The sequence below is a fragment of the Metopolophium dirhodum genome, chromosome 8, assembly GCF_019925205.1.
Source record: "Metopolophium dirhodum isolate CAU chromosome 8, ASM1992520v1, whole genome shotgun sequence".
NCBI lineage: Eukaryota > Metazoa > Arthropoda > Insecta > Hemiptera > Aphididae > Metopolophium > Metopolophium dirhodum.
The window spans coordinates 29691805-29709907 of record NC_083567.1 but is presented as its reverse complement, the minus strand read 5'-3'; the positions used below and the strand labels follow the sequence as shown (position 1 = coordinate 29709907).

Sequence of the window (18103 nt, the reverse complement as noted above, 5' to 3'; positions counted from 1 at the left end):
ATGCATTTGTAAGACAGAGAACGCATGTGTGTGTAGCACCCTCTTGTGAAGTGCCTCTAAATAAAAGATACTGTTAGATCTTAGCAATATACTTAAGAGGGGCCTCCAATTTTCAAAACTTTTTCATTGAAGTCTCATCATTCATCAACATTTACTAAACTTTTGTGTCTTACTACTTACTAATCTCTTAAATAAATACCTTTTCCTTCAATTTTAAATACTACAACTTTACCTAGAAACTTAGGTACTATGTATTCATTATTTTTTAAATTAGTGCATTTAGGTACCGGATTAAAATTAATTATATTTTTTAATATTATTTATGACGTTTAATAAATTAGTCATTTGATATTAGTAAAGAACTTCTTTGTTAATAATACATTTATTTATAAAATTATCATAGTAAATAAGGAAATTGTTTAAGTACTACTTACCCAACGAAATGTTTAAAAAATGTATTTTTATTTATATAGATCCCTTATTTACTTTATTTCTTAATTTTACTAGTGGTAAGTACTTTTTAAATAACTGCTAATCTTTAATAAATACATGCTTATTTCTGTGGTGTAATAATAAGTTATTAATAGCACTTTTAATGAATTTACTTATATAACAATAATAACCTTTTTTAATTTTCTAATTTTTACGTAATTGTTTATATGTAAATTTTAATATTTTTTATGGTTTATGGTAATGTGTAAACCAACTGTGGAAATAACAAATTTACAACACATTAAAATATATTTGAAAAAAATACTATTAGATTCCTTAGAAGTTAGAACTTATACAATTATTATTTTAATTATAGGTTTCAGTTTGGTGGGAAGGGAAGCCTTGGATATATTATATATCTCATATTATCAATAATATTGTTCAAAAATAATATTTATCTGGCCATAACGAATTTGGGCCGCTTCAAATTTTATGCTGCATCTGCGATTAGAGTCTGCACAGTGCAATACTCCTATATCACGTTGACACATTATACGTAATTAGTTATCACTTATCAATAACAATAAATTCTACGTAGGTCGCATATCCTGTTTCCTGTATAATATTATTGGTGGGAATAATCGAATGATTTTAATAATCGATATATTTTATAGTCGAATGAATTTTTTACTAGAATGATAAAATAATTTAATGCTTTTTTATCCCATTGACCGTACACTACTGTCTACTTAATAGTCATTGGTTTTATAAGTACAGTCATTGGTATACTGTATAGTGTATAGTATATACGAATAATATAATTAGGTAACATTCAGTTGAAGCGTATTTATTATTACTTATTATTTACCTAATAACTGAGAATCTATTCGATTATTTTAAGTCTAAGACCGTGATTTTTACCATGACATGTTTATTTTGTCGTGATTTTTACTTCTAATTTTTATCATTCAACTATTTTATTATTCTAATGATTTTTAAAATAATCGAATTTATTTGATTATTCCCCTCACTATAATTATATTATATTATCTAGTGAAACCCGTATTAATAATCAATGTAACCCTTATAACTTCGTTTTTCATTCGGTTATCTAAAGTTAAAATTTAATTTTAAATAGAAATTTTTTTTATTATAATTGACGGTAATTGGTCAAAAAGTTTAAGCAAATTTTTCGAGTTGAACAAATAGACCAAAAATACAAATTAGTTATTCAATTCACATAATTAATATTTAAAAAAAATGAAATTCGATTTATAATCCACGTCCCTAATTAACGACTTCAATGAGTTAAATGTATACCAATACGGCAATACCTATATATATATATATCATATTATCTAGATCTATTAAATACCGAGATATACCTATATATTTTAGAACTTTTTGTCCGACTTAAAAAATGTGCTCGTACTCTTTGTAGGAGATTCGCCATTGACACCGCTTTTATCGTCACAAGTCAAAATCCCAATTGGGTTAGTATTAAAAAATACTCAAAGATCACGCGACTAAAATTGACCAATGGGATTAATGGCGAATCAAAATTAATACGGACAAATCTGTGGAAGTCATAGCGAATTTAAAAATATTGCCTCGAGAAGGTCTTCATATAATAATGAACTACACTTCTGTCCCTGTCTGAACTGAAATTTAGTATTCCGGTATTAAATTAACGTCGTTTAAGAAAGAAAAAAATCAGCTAGTACCATGTAAATTGTAAGATGTAACATCTCCACCATCCTCTCCCTAAGTTCCAAAATACCACTTGATAGTTCATACCAAACTTCTAATTTACTATACAATTATAAGCCTCGTAACGATCCGTTTAGCTCTGTGTTTTACCGGAAATTAAACTCGTAAAAGTAAAATGGAACTGAAGAATGTGCATATTATACCGAACGGTATGTACACGCTTACTAACTTGTCGTAATAATTAAGTTGTGTTGCATTTCTCAGGTCATCGATAATCGATTACGTATTAATCAACAACTGAAAAATGAAGACCGCTACGGTCATTTTTAACGATAATCCGTCATGAAAGTCACCGCATTTAACTAAAAAATTCAAAACCGTTTTGATAAAATATGATAATTGCATTCCGTGTTTTAAGTGAACGGTCTTCCAGTTTTCAGCCACACACGACAGGACTTACCTATATGAAAAATGACTGTTCAAGTAAAACGGAAAATGGTATGGATCGTGTATGGGCCATTATAAGGGCTGTTTCGTTTTATGGAATTGCAATCTGGGGTCCTGCCAAGCCCATTAATATAGCAGGCGTAAAGATATATTTACCTAAAAATGAGATGTTATGTTTCATACCATATATAATTAAGTTATCAAATGTACTATGTTAGTTATGTTATTTGTAAATTGTCATTGATTTAAATTTGATAAACGATAAAGTTTACATCAATTGTTGGTAGGTACTTTTCTTAGTTTTTACATAATAAATGTTGTTTAACAGTAGGTACATAGTATGTACTTTTGTATTTGTTTTACTATAAATCAGTTATCTAATACACTTTATTTATATTTATGTATTAAATATCCTTGCCATGTTAACAATTTGTTTAAACATTCTTAAAGAAAATCTCCTATATTAGAAACAGCATTTTGGTCCGTAAACTACACCGGGAGTTATTATTATTAGTGTCTATGGTGGTTTGTCTGGAGAAAGTAGAACAACAGGTTTTTCTTGTACGAATCTTGTCTGAATTAATTGCAACGATCGACGTGATTCTATCCCTGCTGATTATTCCAGGCAAAATCAGAAATCATTTTTTTTCTCAATAAACCGGAGTTTGTTTATAGACTTAACTATTTATACATCTGACCATTCTTTCAAACTCGAAGCATCCTTGTTCCGTGTTTAGAATATCAAACCTTTATAATTTATATTCTTCGGCAATAATATTGTCGAGACTGGTAATTTGTACACAGATTTTTATGAACAATGAACGTTAAAGCTTCTTGTTAATAAGTGCAAGCTTAGTCTTATTCATTAATAGTTCATAGTTTTTTTTCAACTCTACAATTATTTTGTGAAATCCTGAATTGATCAAATAATAATTAAAACCATTATTTAATAATTCATTAAAGCATTATGAGTATTACCCATTAAGTATTTTAAACTTTTAATTTATCGTTTCCGGGATAATCAATTTGATGTATGTACAATATACTTCTATGTATGTATATTTGTTTTCTATTTTTATCAATATAATCAATATCCTTTCTCTAAAGTATATTATGTTTACATTATAATGTAATATCTAAATAAAATGTATTGCCCCTATCTTTTAATAGTGATATTTAATAATACAAACATAAATATAAATATAGAAGATAACAAGTCATCTTAAACAACTAGAAAGTTCGTCGGTACGACTTCTTTATAGTTTAAAAAGTAGTGTTGGTAACCTTGACATCGTCATGACCAAAAAAAACCGCACAAATACTGGATATTTTCCACATACATTCACGCGTTTCTTTCAAATACTAAATGATTTCATCTCAACTTCATTCATATTTAGAAGTTTAAAACAAATTTACATTTTAAAATTTTAAAATTGATAATTTATATTTATGTTAGTAGAATTAATACCTATGGGCTATGACAAGTATTATTTGTGTAGACGTATTTTATTTTCACATTATAAGAGTTAAGATAATTTTTAATTATATCCTATCGTGATTTTATAAATGTTTTAACTGGGTACATTTTAAAATGAAAGACACATTTTTTAAAAAAAAGTGGGTGTCGATCTGCTGTACAGAAGGTTACAAGTGGGTCACTGTAATGGATGGTGTTCAATTTTAATTCAATGATATAATATCATTGTATACGAAAAACCATTCTGAGCGAAGACGGTCATTCAGCCTATGTCATTCAGCTGGTATTATATTACTATAATTATATTTGATGATATTATTATGAATAAAGTAATTTATTAACTTATTTACGTGGTACCTTGTTTTAAATTCTCAATCCTTAACTATAAAAGTTGAACATTTTATAAATTTTGAACTACAAAATCATTTTTTAATTTTGTCAACATTTGAACTTTAAATGCTTATAAAAAAAATGTGTGCCTACGTATTTTTCAATTGCTATCGTAACAATATATGAGGAGCTTGTATCCCCTCGTGCATCAACTAGGTTCATTTTCCGATCGAACAAGATACTGAAGTTGAAAATCGAAGCATTATTTCGACTACTTATCGTGTACCCAGACACAAAAAGTAAAAAACATTGTAAAATTTATACATTCATCCGGAGCGATGAATCTAAAACATTTAATCAAATTTTGCTTTTGATTATTTTATTGGTTGGTATAATATATGACATGTTTGTTTGGTTACGTTAAGCCTTTTATTTTTGCATTCTTGAAACAACTACAGATCTCCTATTATAGTCTATGCCCAGTGAAAGCGTAAATATGTAGGTACTGTAAGAACTCTGGAGTCCGTTATTCGAACGTTTGTGTTAGTTAATTAATGGAAAAATCGTTTATAGAACGGAAACAATGTATCATGTATGTTGGTATATTTATTGCTGTAGTAAAATAGTATATATCTATACCATTATCTATAATCATTTTAACTTCCTCATTTTTTTCCGTTCACTGTGTACAGTATACAACGATTCCTCTCCTTTCGGTATGCGTGCACGTGCCATTCAGGTATGTACGATGGATGAGTTTGAAATAATTAAACCAGCTTGAATAAACTGTTTTTAAATTCAATTTATTTTGCTAATATTTTAGTATTGGCATACAGTCAAATAAAAATGTTTATTATTATTATTGTTTATTATTCTAAATGCGCAACACATACCTATATTATATTTATAAATATGATATATCATATGTACCTAATGTATCTACATTCTACGCTATTCTACTGACCTTGATTTTAACCCAAAATATAACGGCATGTTTTTATTATATTTTAGGACCAGTACGATAATTTATCGTTCCACACTCAAAAAGGCATCGATTTTCTTGAAAGATATGGGCACTTCATCCGCGACAGATGCCTCATTGAAATGGAATACGCCGGCAAACTCAGGTATGTAAATATTATGTAAACATTATGAAAATATAATTTCGTTTAACGGCTAATAAAACTTAAAAGGATAAAGAGGAAGAATACACTGATTTATGCATAATATGCACTTATAATTTATATTTATATCGCAGGTAATTGCTGCGTTTGACCTTCGTGATATTATTATAAATATTACATTTTCCAATATTAACAGGCTTTTTTATAGGTACAATGTTTTATTAGGATTTATGTTAAAATTATTTATTTTTTAAATATTTTTAGTATATTTTGCATAGTGCATGTCGTTATTATATTAATTCTCTTTCAACTGCATAATTATTACTTATTACTTATTGGCTTACATTAAATGATTTACGTTTGATCTAATTATTTACATTAAGTTGATTAATCTATACATTTAAGTTTAAATTTTTTACATTTGCAAAGGATCCAATTGTTTATATTAATTATTATTTATGGACAATATTAAGAAACAATATTAAAGTGTATTATTCAACTATTCGCAAGTATTCGGTTATCAAGGAAATATAATTTCGTAGCAAATACACCAATATTTAAAATATATTATATATGTATTTTACATTTCTGTTCTAATATTGATAGTATTAATTCCTCTTATCAACTATGTATTCAGAATATTATGTAGAAAAGTAGTTATAGAACTATTTCAGATTATAATTAAAATTGTAATATTTCGTTATGAAGTTGTATCATAATTTCTTTGTTTAACTGTTGCTTACGCTGATGTAACAAAATAGAAAATCTTATTATTTATAGTCACAGTCTATGCTATTACGATAAAATTAAACAAAATAATGTTTGTTTGGAAAGACAGGAGACCACTTGGCACTTAGGATATAAGATAATACATTTTTTTTGTGTCATGTGTCATGTGTTTTTTTCCTTCTCTATTAATTAGAGAGGTTTTTTTTCAATATTAAATATTGAGTAAAATTAAGAAACGAAAAAAGCAGGATAGAATACTGCGGTAACTAGATACTCGACTTGCTTTGTTTAGGCAAAGGGAAGGATAGTAGTAGTGTAGAATAAATTTGAGTAGTAGATACAAGGGTAAAACATAGCATTTTAAAAAATGATTCTGAGTCGAGATTTTCGATTTATTGTAGTGCTTATAATGATAAGTTTAAATATTTAATTCAATTTAGGTTAATATATCATAATACTATACCTGCCTAGGTAATTATATGTTTGCATGTACTATTTGACATGCGTGGAACGTGATAGTTATTAAAATATGTATCACTATAGAAATAAAATATCTAATTTTAGTTTAATTCTTAGATATCATACATACACATTTAAATATACCTATTAGTATGTAGTATACTTACCTTTGTATTAGTATTGTATAAGTTAGTACATATATTTTTTACTCAAATTAAATATTTTTTTGATTCGACTGCGATTTTAAATAAATTAAATATCTGTGAGTAATATAATGTCAGAATATATATTATTCAAAATTTGTTTTTAAAATATTATGATTAGAAAAAGATGTTTGGACAACAATTAGTCAATACTATATTATATATTATAGAATATTTACATGGAATTGATCGGATGTTGTCGTAAAAATATTTATGTAATTTGCGGTTTGCATCCTGGCAACTATTGACTTGATTTTATTTATATAAACTATACTTGTATATTTGTTATTACTTCTGATAACAAATAACAGTAGAAAAAGTATCATACAAATTTATTTATCTATCCAAGTATGTGAATTAATAAAATATACAGAGCGAATGCCGAATATTTTAACGCATAACAGCTCCTGAGCCCTGTTATCCCAAATTAATTTTAGGTTATAATAATTATAATTTGATTCAAAGTACTTAGGTTCTCTATAAGTTTTTACATTTTTTTTCTATCAATGTTGATTTGTTAATTTGCATAAATTCATTAATTATGAATATTGAAACCTATGGAAGGTTAATGAAGGTAATGTGGGTAATTAAAACCCATAATCGTTTAAAGTTTAAACCCTATCTTAACATTTATTTTAAATGTCATTGACCTATTAACTGATTAATATTAATTAAATGATCATATTATGATATAATTATTAATTATATCTTATTCCTTAAAATTGTCCTATTTCAGTTTTAAATAACAATCAGATTTCGATTGATTCCAAGCATTTTTTTTATCAAAATGTGTTAAAGTCTGTAGATTAGATAAAAAATAGTTTAAATAACATAGACATTTATTATAATATCCAAAATCTTACTCACAAGTCACATTATTAGGCTGGAATTTACAGCAAAGGTACCTACGTTTTTCCTGCAAGGTTTGGTCCGGGACATGGTCGGCGTTTAGAATTTTTACTCAATATTGTGATTTGTGAGGTAGATTTTAAATATTATAACAAATATTCACGTTATTGTTGTATAAATTATTAGTTCTCTAGTAGTCTAGTCTAAATAAATACAACTATAAATAACAATGTACTCCCTTAAAATAAAAAGTGCCTAAATATCCGGTAAATAAAATTCTCATTTATATCTTTATTGATTCAATATTTTATTTTTAATTAAAATAACTAAACACTAGGCAATATTAAAATATTTTTAGGTATAAATAGTTGAAAATGTATTCGTAATTAATTTATTGTACTTACATTTTAATTATTGTAATTTGTTCTTATAGTTTGTGTATTGAACCATATATTTTATAACATATAAATTTCACACTTCGTATATACTTAGTTCGTTCATTTTATGTCGATGAATTGGTGATAAATATTATTATAATACATATTTCATTCTTTGGACAAACAATAATGACTTAATATTGACAATGAGTAAGAAATGTTTTCTGTTTGGCCTGATAAACCTAATAAATAATTATTGTTTTATAATAGTTGATAAGTTTATGAAGTATGTAGTATGCAATGTGCTCTATTGATTTATGAGTTTATGACGTTCTAAGAACTTGTATATTGTGTGATATTTTAGCCCACGGTAAAATGTACATATTATATAATAATATTCAGGCAGTAAAAATAAAGAAATTACATTTTTTACTGCGACATTAATCCAACGATTTGTTTTCATAAAATTAAATCTGAATAAAATTAATTATTTGTATATTAACTTACTTTCATTTCTTCTATAGTTTAAATATGCACATCAATATTTATAAATTTTATTGATTTTCTCGATTACCAAAATGGATAGGAATCGTATTATATAAGTATAGAACATCTCGTTTTTTATATTATTATGTTTTCTCCAATGTAAAATTAAAAATGATTTCAGTTTTATTCCCTTTTGAAAACAATGTTGAAAAATTGTTTCGCTCTTCCGAGGTTAAACCCGAAAGTTAACAATTTGGACAGTGCTTTTTAAATCGCGATTCATTATCTATCTTTGTTCAATATACATTAAATATTTAAATGTAATTATTGCGTTTAAATGTCGTTTGTAAACAGAATAATTTTCGTGTAACGATTTCGTGTTTGTACGGTGTTACTGTTTATATCTTCTTAGGTCGTAGGTATTGTTTTGATAAATGCGAGTCAAACCCAACACTGTGAAAATAAATGTTTTTCTAAACACTATAGAAGTATATAAGAATATAGTTCCGTCGTCCGATTCCGGATTTTCTCGGTCATTGGGCATGACATTGTATTAACGGGCCGCGTTTTATCGGTTTCCAGCGCTGTCATTGAACCGAAAAATAACCATTCAAACACAATATTACACTATGTAGATGAGGTGATGGACAGTTTATTAGTGTTAGGTTAGGTTGGGTATAATAAAATATGTTAAAATGTATTATTTAATAATAAACTATAACTAAAGGGAACCTAAAATATTTTCGGAACGATTGCTAATGATGTTTGTCGTCTTAACATAATAGCTCACAAAAATTGACCAATACTAATTGTTAAATTTGTCAATCTGAATCGTCAATGTCCTGTGTTTTTTCCCCATATAGTCATTACTCGTTATATGGTTTACCACACTCACTTGTCGAATTTTAACAAACGACCACTGCTGTCGAACGTTTACAACATCGTACGAGTCTATCGAATCGGACACGTTTAAAAGCTAACCTATTGCCGAACAAAATACTGAAACACTCGTTGCTACCTCGTGTACGAAATTATGCTATGGAACGCATTTAGGTACGATGTACCAATACATACCTCGCCGTCGACGTCTTGTAGAAATCGGATAGCCATTGCTGCACATACCGCGTTCAATTGTATGCAGCCGATATTGTAATATTATGCAGGTACAAACTGTGTTATCGGCATAAATATTAATGACCCCGGCTATCATATTTATACACACTCAAGCTAAGTTAGGTAGGTACACGATTAAATGTATTAAATATGTACACGTCTATAATCATGTATTTTATTTGTGTGCCGAAGTAATATTTTTCCCGACTATAACATTAAAAATCGTGCTGTTTGTTTAGTTAATTAAATTAATTGGCGTGTGTAAACGGGTATTTTATACAGAGTGTACACGAAGATCAGTCATACGCAAATGAGAATATTAGATATGTGTGTAAAATTGTCAGATCTTAGTGCTATACTCAAATAATCTGTATAATATGTATAATAATATCAAGGGTGTCCAACCTGCTTGCGGCCCTAAGCAGATTTCAGTGCGGCTCCAACGTTAATTATAAGACTTTATCATTTTGATTCATTATTTTAGATTCTGAGCGAAGCAATGAATGTATTGATTTTATAATGATGTGTGTTTTTTTTTTTTGTTTTTTTTTGTGTCTGTCATCACCTTTTAGGACAGTTTTAGTGCTTGGATTTTCTTCAATAGTAACTTTTCTGATAGGAAAGTGAATCTAGTTGGTACTTTGGGGGGTCAAAAGTAAAAATTTCCCAGTAGTTTTCACAAGCGACGTGAAAAACAAAAGAAAAATTAAGGAAAAACGGGAATTTTTACGCAAAATCTGTTTTCGAGAAAATCGATTTTGGTTTTTGGTGTAACTCTAAAACAAATGACCGTAGGGACATGAAATTTTGACTGAATGTTTATATTAGCATTTTCTATACAACATAAAATTTACAAAATATTTTGACTCTTTTTGAGCTGTTTACGGCCATTGTCAGTTTTCAATTTTTTTAGTTTTTTTTTTCTATAAATATCAATAAAATTTTATCTGTTGAGTAAAAAAGCTTGAAAATTTAATAGAAGGCTCCTAGGTTATTGTTTCAAAGGCAGATGAAAAAAATTAAAAATCCTTAGTCACAGTTTTTAATTATAAGCATTTAAAATTCAAATTTTGACAAAATACGGAAAAATCACGAAAAATAGCAAATTATTTTGATGAGAATTCATAAAAATTTTTCTTTTTAAATCTAAGATTTGAAAATGTAATATAAGATTACTCATAAGTTTGTCTACCTTTATCAAAAAAAAAAATGTCTAGAAGAAACTTAAATTAAATTTTTATGAGCGTCTGAAATTTATATTTTTACAACATTTGATATTTACTCGATTTCTCATGTAACAATTTTCTTATTTTATTGTAATTAAAAAACGAATGACTGTAGATACTTGAAAATTTCACTGAATGTTTGTATTATTGTCAGTTTTTAATTTTTTTAGTTTTTTTTTTCTATAAATATCAATAAAATTTTATTTGTTGGGTAAAAAAGCGTGAATATTTAATATAATGCTCCTGATATATCGTTCTAATAGCAGTTGAAAAATATTAAAAAAACATAGGCACAATTTTTTTTATAAGCATTAAAGTTCAAATTTTGACAAAATTTATCAAATTTATAATTTAATAATTATTTTGTAGGTAAAAATTTATAAAATGTTCAACTTTTATAGCTAAGGATTGAAAATTTAAAACAAGGCTTCACGTAAATAGGTTATATATAAATTACTTTATTCACCATAATATTGTAGGCACTTGGTAATATCATAGGCTGACTGACCGTTTTCGCTCAGAATCGTTTTTCTTATACAATAATATTATATGATTGAATTCAAATTTAACACCATCCATTACAGTGACCCTCTTGTAACCTACTGTACAGCAGAGCGACATCCACTTACCCACCTTTTTTTTGTTTTATTGCAGTATTTTTCTCCTTGTAATTAATAAAACTTATATTATAAAAGGAGCATTTTTGGCTTTTCCACTTATGCAAATTGTATAGAAAATACGCCACAAAAAAACTTCTATTCACAGAATGTGACCCTAAAGGTTTAAGGATCCGGGATACCCCTGGTTTATATCATCCCAATCTGTTTACTCGATAATAACCAAATAAAACGAGTTATTATTTTACATATTAATGTTTATATTTCATAAAATTTAAATGACCATAATTTTTTAATGTAATCTCGTTTTTTTTTCAGGCGATTGGTTAAAAATTATCAACCCAAAAAAAAGGAAGAAGAAGAATATCAGTAAGTTGTCGCCTTTATCGTCTAGTTCAGACTAAATAAACGAACAATTGATATTGGATGTAATTCGTAAAGATTATTGGTTTCCGAATGAACGGGACCTTTCTATTTAAAGACCAGAGAATAGGGATAGCTAGCAAGATGAGAGTTGCGATTCATTTATAATGAAAAATAATACCTATATTATATTAGTAAAAAAGTGAACGACGCGAGCCGCGTTTTTTGGCCACCCCTGATATAGACCATAATATTATATACTTACGCTATCGGATGTATCTGATATTGTTTACAAAAATATGCCCTCTTCGCATTTCCAACGTCTGAGAAGCCATTGAAAGGAGGACGTTATTCTTGTACGTGGCTCATTGAAAAATAGGATCTTTTGTGTTTTACTAAATGTAACAATAACAAACGTTTCAAAAACTTAGAACTAAGTATAATAAAATGCTGGTTGATTAAACAAAAAAGCGTCTACGTTTTAATCACATATCTTGTGAATATTTTTTTTTCGTCCGAGTTATTATTGTGATCATAAACAAGGCTTAACACCAGCTTTATAATAAAATATATGCAATTAGATTCTACTGATTCTAGTAAAAATAAACCCTTCTTCGCCTAAATAGAAAATTCTAAGTCACTTCTAAATTCTCATTAAAAATCTATGGTATAAATAAATCTATAATATTGTTATTTCAAAAATTATTGCTTGGTTATTAATATTGATAATTGCTTATTTTAATCCGTACTCATGTATTTTTACTCATTAGTTTGTAGTTACATTAGTATTTATAATCACATTATCACTTAAATTAAATAGTATGGAGTTTGTACTTTGTAGTGAGTACTTCTGTATAATATTATATACATTTTATTTATGATCAAATCTAGAGTATACTCTGCGTTCTATCTGTCTTATAAATGCATAACATGACAAATTGTACGCTCAGCAGATCAAGTTTAGCACTGTTCATTTAAAAATTAGAGTGAATTTACCTCTTATAACCTCTTATAAAATTTAGAAGTAAGAATATTATCTAGTGAACCTCATAAGGGTTATTTTATCTGTTAATTGTACAGCAAGGTTATATGTATTTTAAAATTGTAAATTGTTTGTGCATTTTAAAATACTTTTAACTTGCTTTAAAGTTAAAATCTAAAAAAAAAACCTATGAGATTTACTAGATAATAACCTTTAAATTGTATAAGAAGTCAATTCGATCTAGTTTTTAAACTAACAGAGCTAAAAGTGAGCTGCTGAGCATTTTGCTATGTTATGCGTTTGTACGACAGAAAGAATGCATGCGGGTGTATGCGTGAATATGCGCCCTCTTAGGTAAGGTTAATCGGAATTGTTATTCATCTACAATCACTAATAATTTTACCGACAACGACAATCTAAAAATAATTTGCTCGGGGAACAAAAGTAAAATTATTATTAATATCCGCGTTTGTGTATAAATAAAAATAGCCCTGGGCGATAAGATTTTTACTTTTATTTTCAAAGACGAGTTATTTTTAGAGTGTTTTTGTCATTTATGATAATAATTATTATTATTATAGTGCTTGTCGATAGATGAATAAAAAATTCTATAAAATTACGTGGGTAATAGTTTTGATTGTTGCCTTCAAAAGTTTATACGTAAAAAAGTATAGGTTATAATTTATAAATAACCGTTGGAGAAGCAATAAGAAACTAGTTCCTCCGGCGTCGTCAGTACAAAAACAAAGTTATAAATAATAAAACTGGGCCTAATGATTAACAACCAATGTAATATTTACAGAGATTTACTAAGAACATTTTTTTTATTTTGTTTAATAAAAATAATTTATCTTAATTTTTAAATGTTAAATAACTTGAAAGCGGAAAATTTGCATTTTTCATAGATTTTTTTGTGCATTATAATAACTTGCGTAACTTTAATATTAACAATCTTCTAATATTTTACCATCGACACAAGCATGTTTTGTCAATATAATCATGACGAACTTCAATATTTACAAGAAAAGTATAACGATCATTGGTCCAAAAATCCAATTGACAAAAATGTAATAACTATAATCTGATCATAAGACTACAAATTGTCAATTAAATTTCATGAAAAAAAAATATCAGATTAATATTTGATTTTTATTCCTGGTTCATCCAATTTTAGGAAAATTCATGGGACTACCTTATGAACAATAGATTTTTTGATATTTTATGCGTCAATAAACTACGGTTAATGATACTATTAAAATATTAAAATTATTTTTAAGTATATTATAAATAGGAAACGCAAAACAAGTCTCAGGGCAAAAAAGGTTCATAAAACTTATGAAATATACAATTTAGAACATTTTAAATAAAACTTATAGGTAATCACTCTGTATAATTAGTTAGTTTTGTGTGAAAAATACGTTGATATAAAGATAAAATCTACTATTCACATATTATATCAGCTAATATAAGTTAGTTTTGTGTGGAATACCGTAAATAAAATTATGATAAAGGAACTATTATATACCAGCTATATTTTTCAATCGTATCTATAGCGTATTGTACAGGGCTAGACAAAAGGTTTAGTATACAATATTACAATATAGTGCAGTAGGTATGACAGACGTAGATAGACAGTGATTTTAAATACCTAGTTATAGGTTTTAAACAGTTTACATTTTTCAAAAAGTAGAAATTTTAAAATCCAATAAAGGCAACATTAAAATTGCATATAAAGGTTTTTTACACTTGAAAAAAAACCTGCGAGAATCATGTTCAATGGAAGTGTTCTAAAGCATAGTCATTTAAATGATTTGCTAATTTTACTACCAGTTTGGATTTAATTTTTATAGTCAAAATTAATTCGCAACCGTTGTGATTGCCTAATGAAAATTTGGTGTTCGCTGAAAAATTGAATTCAACATGAAAGAACAAGCAAATATTGAAATATGTCTTCATATCAGGTTAGGTTAGGTTAGATAAAATAGCTATAGTCCAAAATAATAATTTATATAGATAATAGGTAATTATTACAAATTTAAGTAATGTTTTTTTTTCTATTCTGCATAAAAATTCTTGGCGAGGTCATCTAAGTTAGTGATATTTGTACTATTACTATTTTTTAATAATATTATTGACTACAATTCAATTACATCGTTATTAGCTATTATCTTTATAAAACAGACTCTTTTACCCCGAGACTTTTATTCCTACCATCATTATAAATAGTGAATAATATTATTGACATGTCGTCAATTTAGAATATCAATTAATTATACAATTTATAAATGTGATGAATAATACTACTGATGAATAATGTGAAACCAACTTGTCGCGATATTGTTTATATCATATCGTCCAAAACAAAATGTCTTGATTTTGTAGTTCCGTTTATTGTTTAAAATTTTTTAATACAAACGTTACGCAGCTATGTACAGGTCATCATCATCTCATACAAAATATAAATCAGTTTAAAATGAAAAAAAATACAGGTTTAATGTCGCCTTCTTGTGTTCTGAGACTAGATCATAAAAATACAGTATTTAATTTGGCCATCGTCGCCGATAGCATTTAGTGTATAGCACTATAGTTGGTAAAGTTCAATATACTCTACTAAATGCCAACCACTAACATATGATCTCTCCATTTAAATAACTTCTTACTTTTATATAGCATACGGAGTGCAGACATACGGTACTCAGAAATGATATCATAATATATTGGTATCCAATCGTTTAGAGATTATTAAATCAAAACTAAAAATTAAACGCTTAAGTTGACGGACGCCACATCCGAATGTTTTTTCTCTGTCTTACAAACGTACAATATAACATATAACAATTGATAAGATAATCCATTTGACTTTGTTATTTTTAATATTAAATTTAAATAGGTAGTGAATTATTATTATCAAATTAAATGGTAAGAATATCATATATTATGACCTGTATCCTCCGAAGTCATGTCAAATATACAACTGGGTGTTAAACCGATTCCATCACATTTTCACTGGTATTTAGTCGTAGCAAGTTCATCGAGACCATAATCAGATTGCTAAATAAATAATAAAAAATTCACCATCGCGGTCGTCGGCGTCACGACACGATACTATGACTCAAATTACGACTGTATTTTAATTAAATGTTGTACCTCGGACATTTTCGTCACACCTGCATTCCGCCGATATGATGAATCATGTTTTTGATTTTTACTTCGAAAAATTCTGAAATGTCGTCATTTTTTATCTACATGATAATTGTGTTGTTTGAATACAATTTTGTTCAGATAAAATAAACATTTAATACATGAAATTAATAGTTTCTAAATAATTTTAAGACATAATATTTATAATATTATCATTGATTATTCATTTATTATCATATCGCGGATTGCGTTTATGCATTTATAAACAAACATTTTAGTGCAACCGGTACAGCAAAATGCGATTAGGTAAAATAGTTATAAATAATAAATCTACAGATCTACTCTAATGTCCACCACGTCTAGGGCTATGATAAGCCCATCACATTATTGTGTGTAAAATTTATGGTCACACCTGTTGACCTATTTCAACAATTCAAACTTGAAATAAACTGTTACCCGAAGACAATATTTGAATTCATTATCATATACCTAGTAGGTTAGGCACCTATGCGCAAATAACCAGCTTATGTATTATTACTTTAAACTATGATTAGTTAAATGTGTATATTTTTGTTAGGGAATTCACGTCCTGCTGTGTACTGGTAGTTGTACCTATATTATACTAAGTCTATTATATTTCAAAATTGTTTTCGCTTTGTGCATATTATTATTTTTATTTTAGTCAACACTTCTAGTATTCTTATTATGGCGAACACGGTCATAAAAAAAATTCCGATAGTTGTGTTTTTGAAATAGTGTCAATAAACACCCCTTTGTTCAAGTTATCCAGTCTGTACCTATATCTTTTTTAATGTATTAATTATTATTATAAATTAACTATAATATACAAATTTTAAATATTTTGTTTCATCTTTTATTTATGAAAACGAGAAAAAAATTTCCAAATTATTGTTAAAAAGTACAAATTTCCCATGTTTTCTATTTGCCTCGGTTCTACAAGATGGGATTCGTTTTGGAGCTTTGAAGGGTTTGTACTGTTTGTAGTGGATTTGATAGTTTTGTATCTTTTTCCCGTTCGATGTAGTGTTTTGTTCGTGTGGGGGAATCTTTATTTTTTTTTCACGACCAAAGCTCGCGTGAGTCACGATGGCTATAACGATGACGTAACTACTCGCGGGGATCGATACCGAAGGGGGACCTTCTATACTCTTCCTTGCCCGTGTTCGGTCAATTAAAATTATCCTATATCTACTACTATAATATATGTACTCATATCCTTCAGGGTCAAAGCGACCCGGTGTTATTTAATATAATAATTCGACTGGTACGATAACGAGGGTGGTGCATGCCGATTATTGAAAATGAAAACGGATTACCATGTTCTTTTATTCGTAATTCGGTCATCCGTTTGTCCTTGGTTGTCGTTTACGAATACCTATATGATAAATAATATCCATGGATAGGCGCGTCGTATTGTATATTATTTTTATTATTATTCATACGAACGATTTCGTACTCACCTAATGATTCGTAACAAGAAAATGCAAAAATCATTCGACGGCTTTTGGCCGAAATTCGTTTAAAAACGTGATTGTAATGTTAGTAGGTATTAAAATATAATGGGTGCAATGTTGTATTACATGGCAAAAAGCAATACTTACACAATTTATTTTGTTATACAAGCGAATTAGTGCAAACTGTCGTACCCACTGTATATATTATATTCTCACGTTTTCTTATACCTAACTACCTAAGTCTCGAAAGTCTGAGAAAACCTTATTCAATCAGATTCGTTAAAAATAAAACTTGCCCGTTGTATCTAATTATTTTCTTTCAAATGTTCTCACAAGCTTTATTAAATGGTATCATTTATTCTGACATTATGTAACGAACACTTAAAAAATATTTAGATTAGTTTAGATGCTTATTATTTAGGTATATTATTTCACTTTTTTAGTCTTGTCAGTGAGAAGGGTGGTAGCGGCGTTAATGCGGGCATTTGATTAATTTCACCGATAGTTACCTGAAAATAAATGTTACCTGAAACTTTGAGGCCCTCAATTTCATTATTCACATA

General features: G+C 27.7%; 1 protein-coding gene across 3 annotated transcripts in view; it reads left to right on the top strand.

Annotated features, from left to right (window-relative positions):
* The window catches only part of LOC132950319 (formin-binding protein 1-like), a 31773-nt gene that overhangs the window by 6252 nt on the left and 7418 nt on the right, over window positions 1-18103 (top strand). For all 3 annotated transcript variants that reach the window (XM_061021725.1, XM_061021724.1, XM_061021723.1), the window contains exons 2-3: window positions 5408-5523; window positions 11898-11948. In XM_061021725.1, the coding sequence (XP_060877708.1) occupies window positions 5408-5523; window positions 11898-11948 (167 nt within the window). The remainder of the gene's footprint in view (window positions 1-5407; window positions 5524-11897; window positions 11949-18103) is intronic.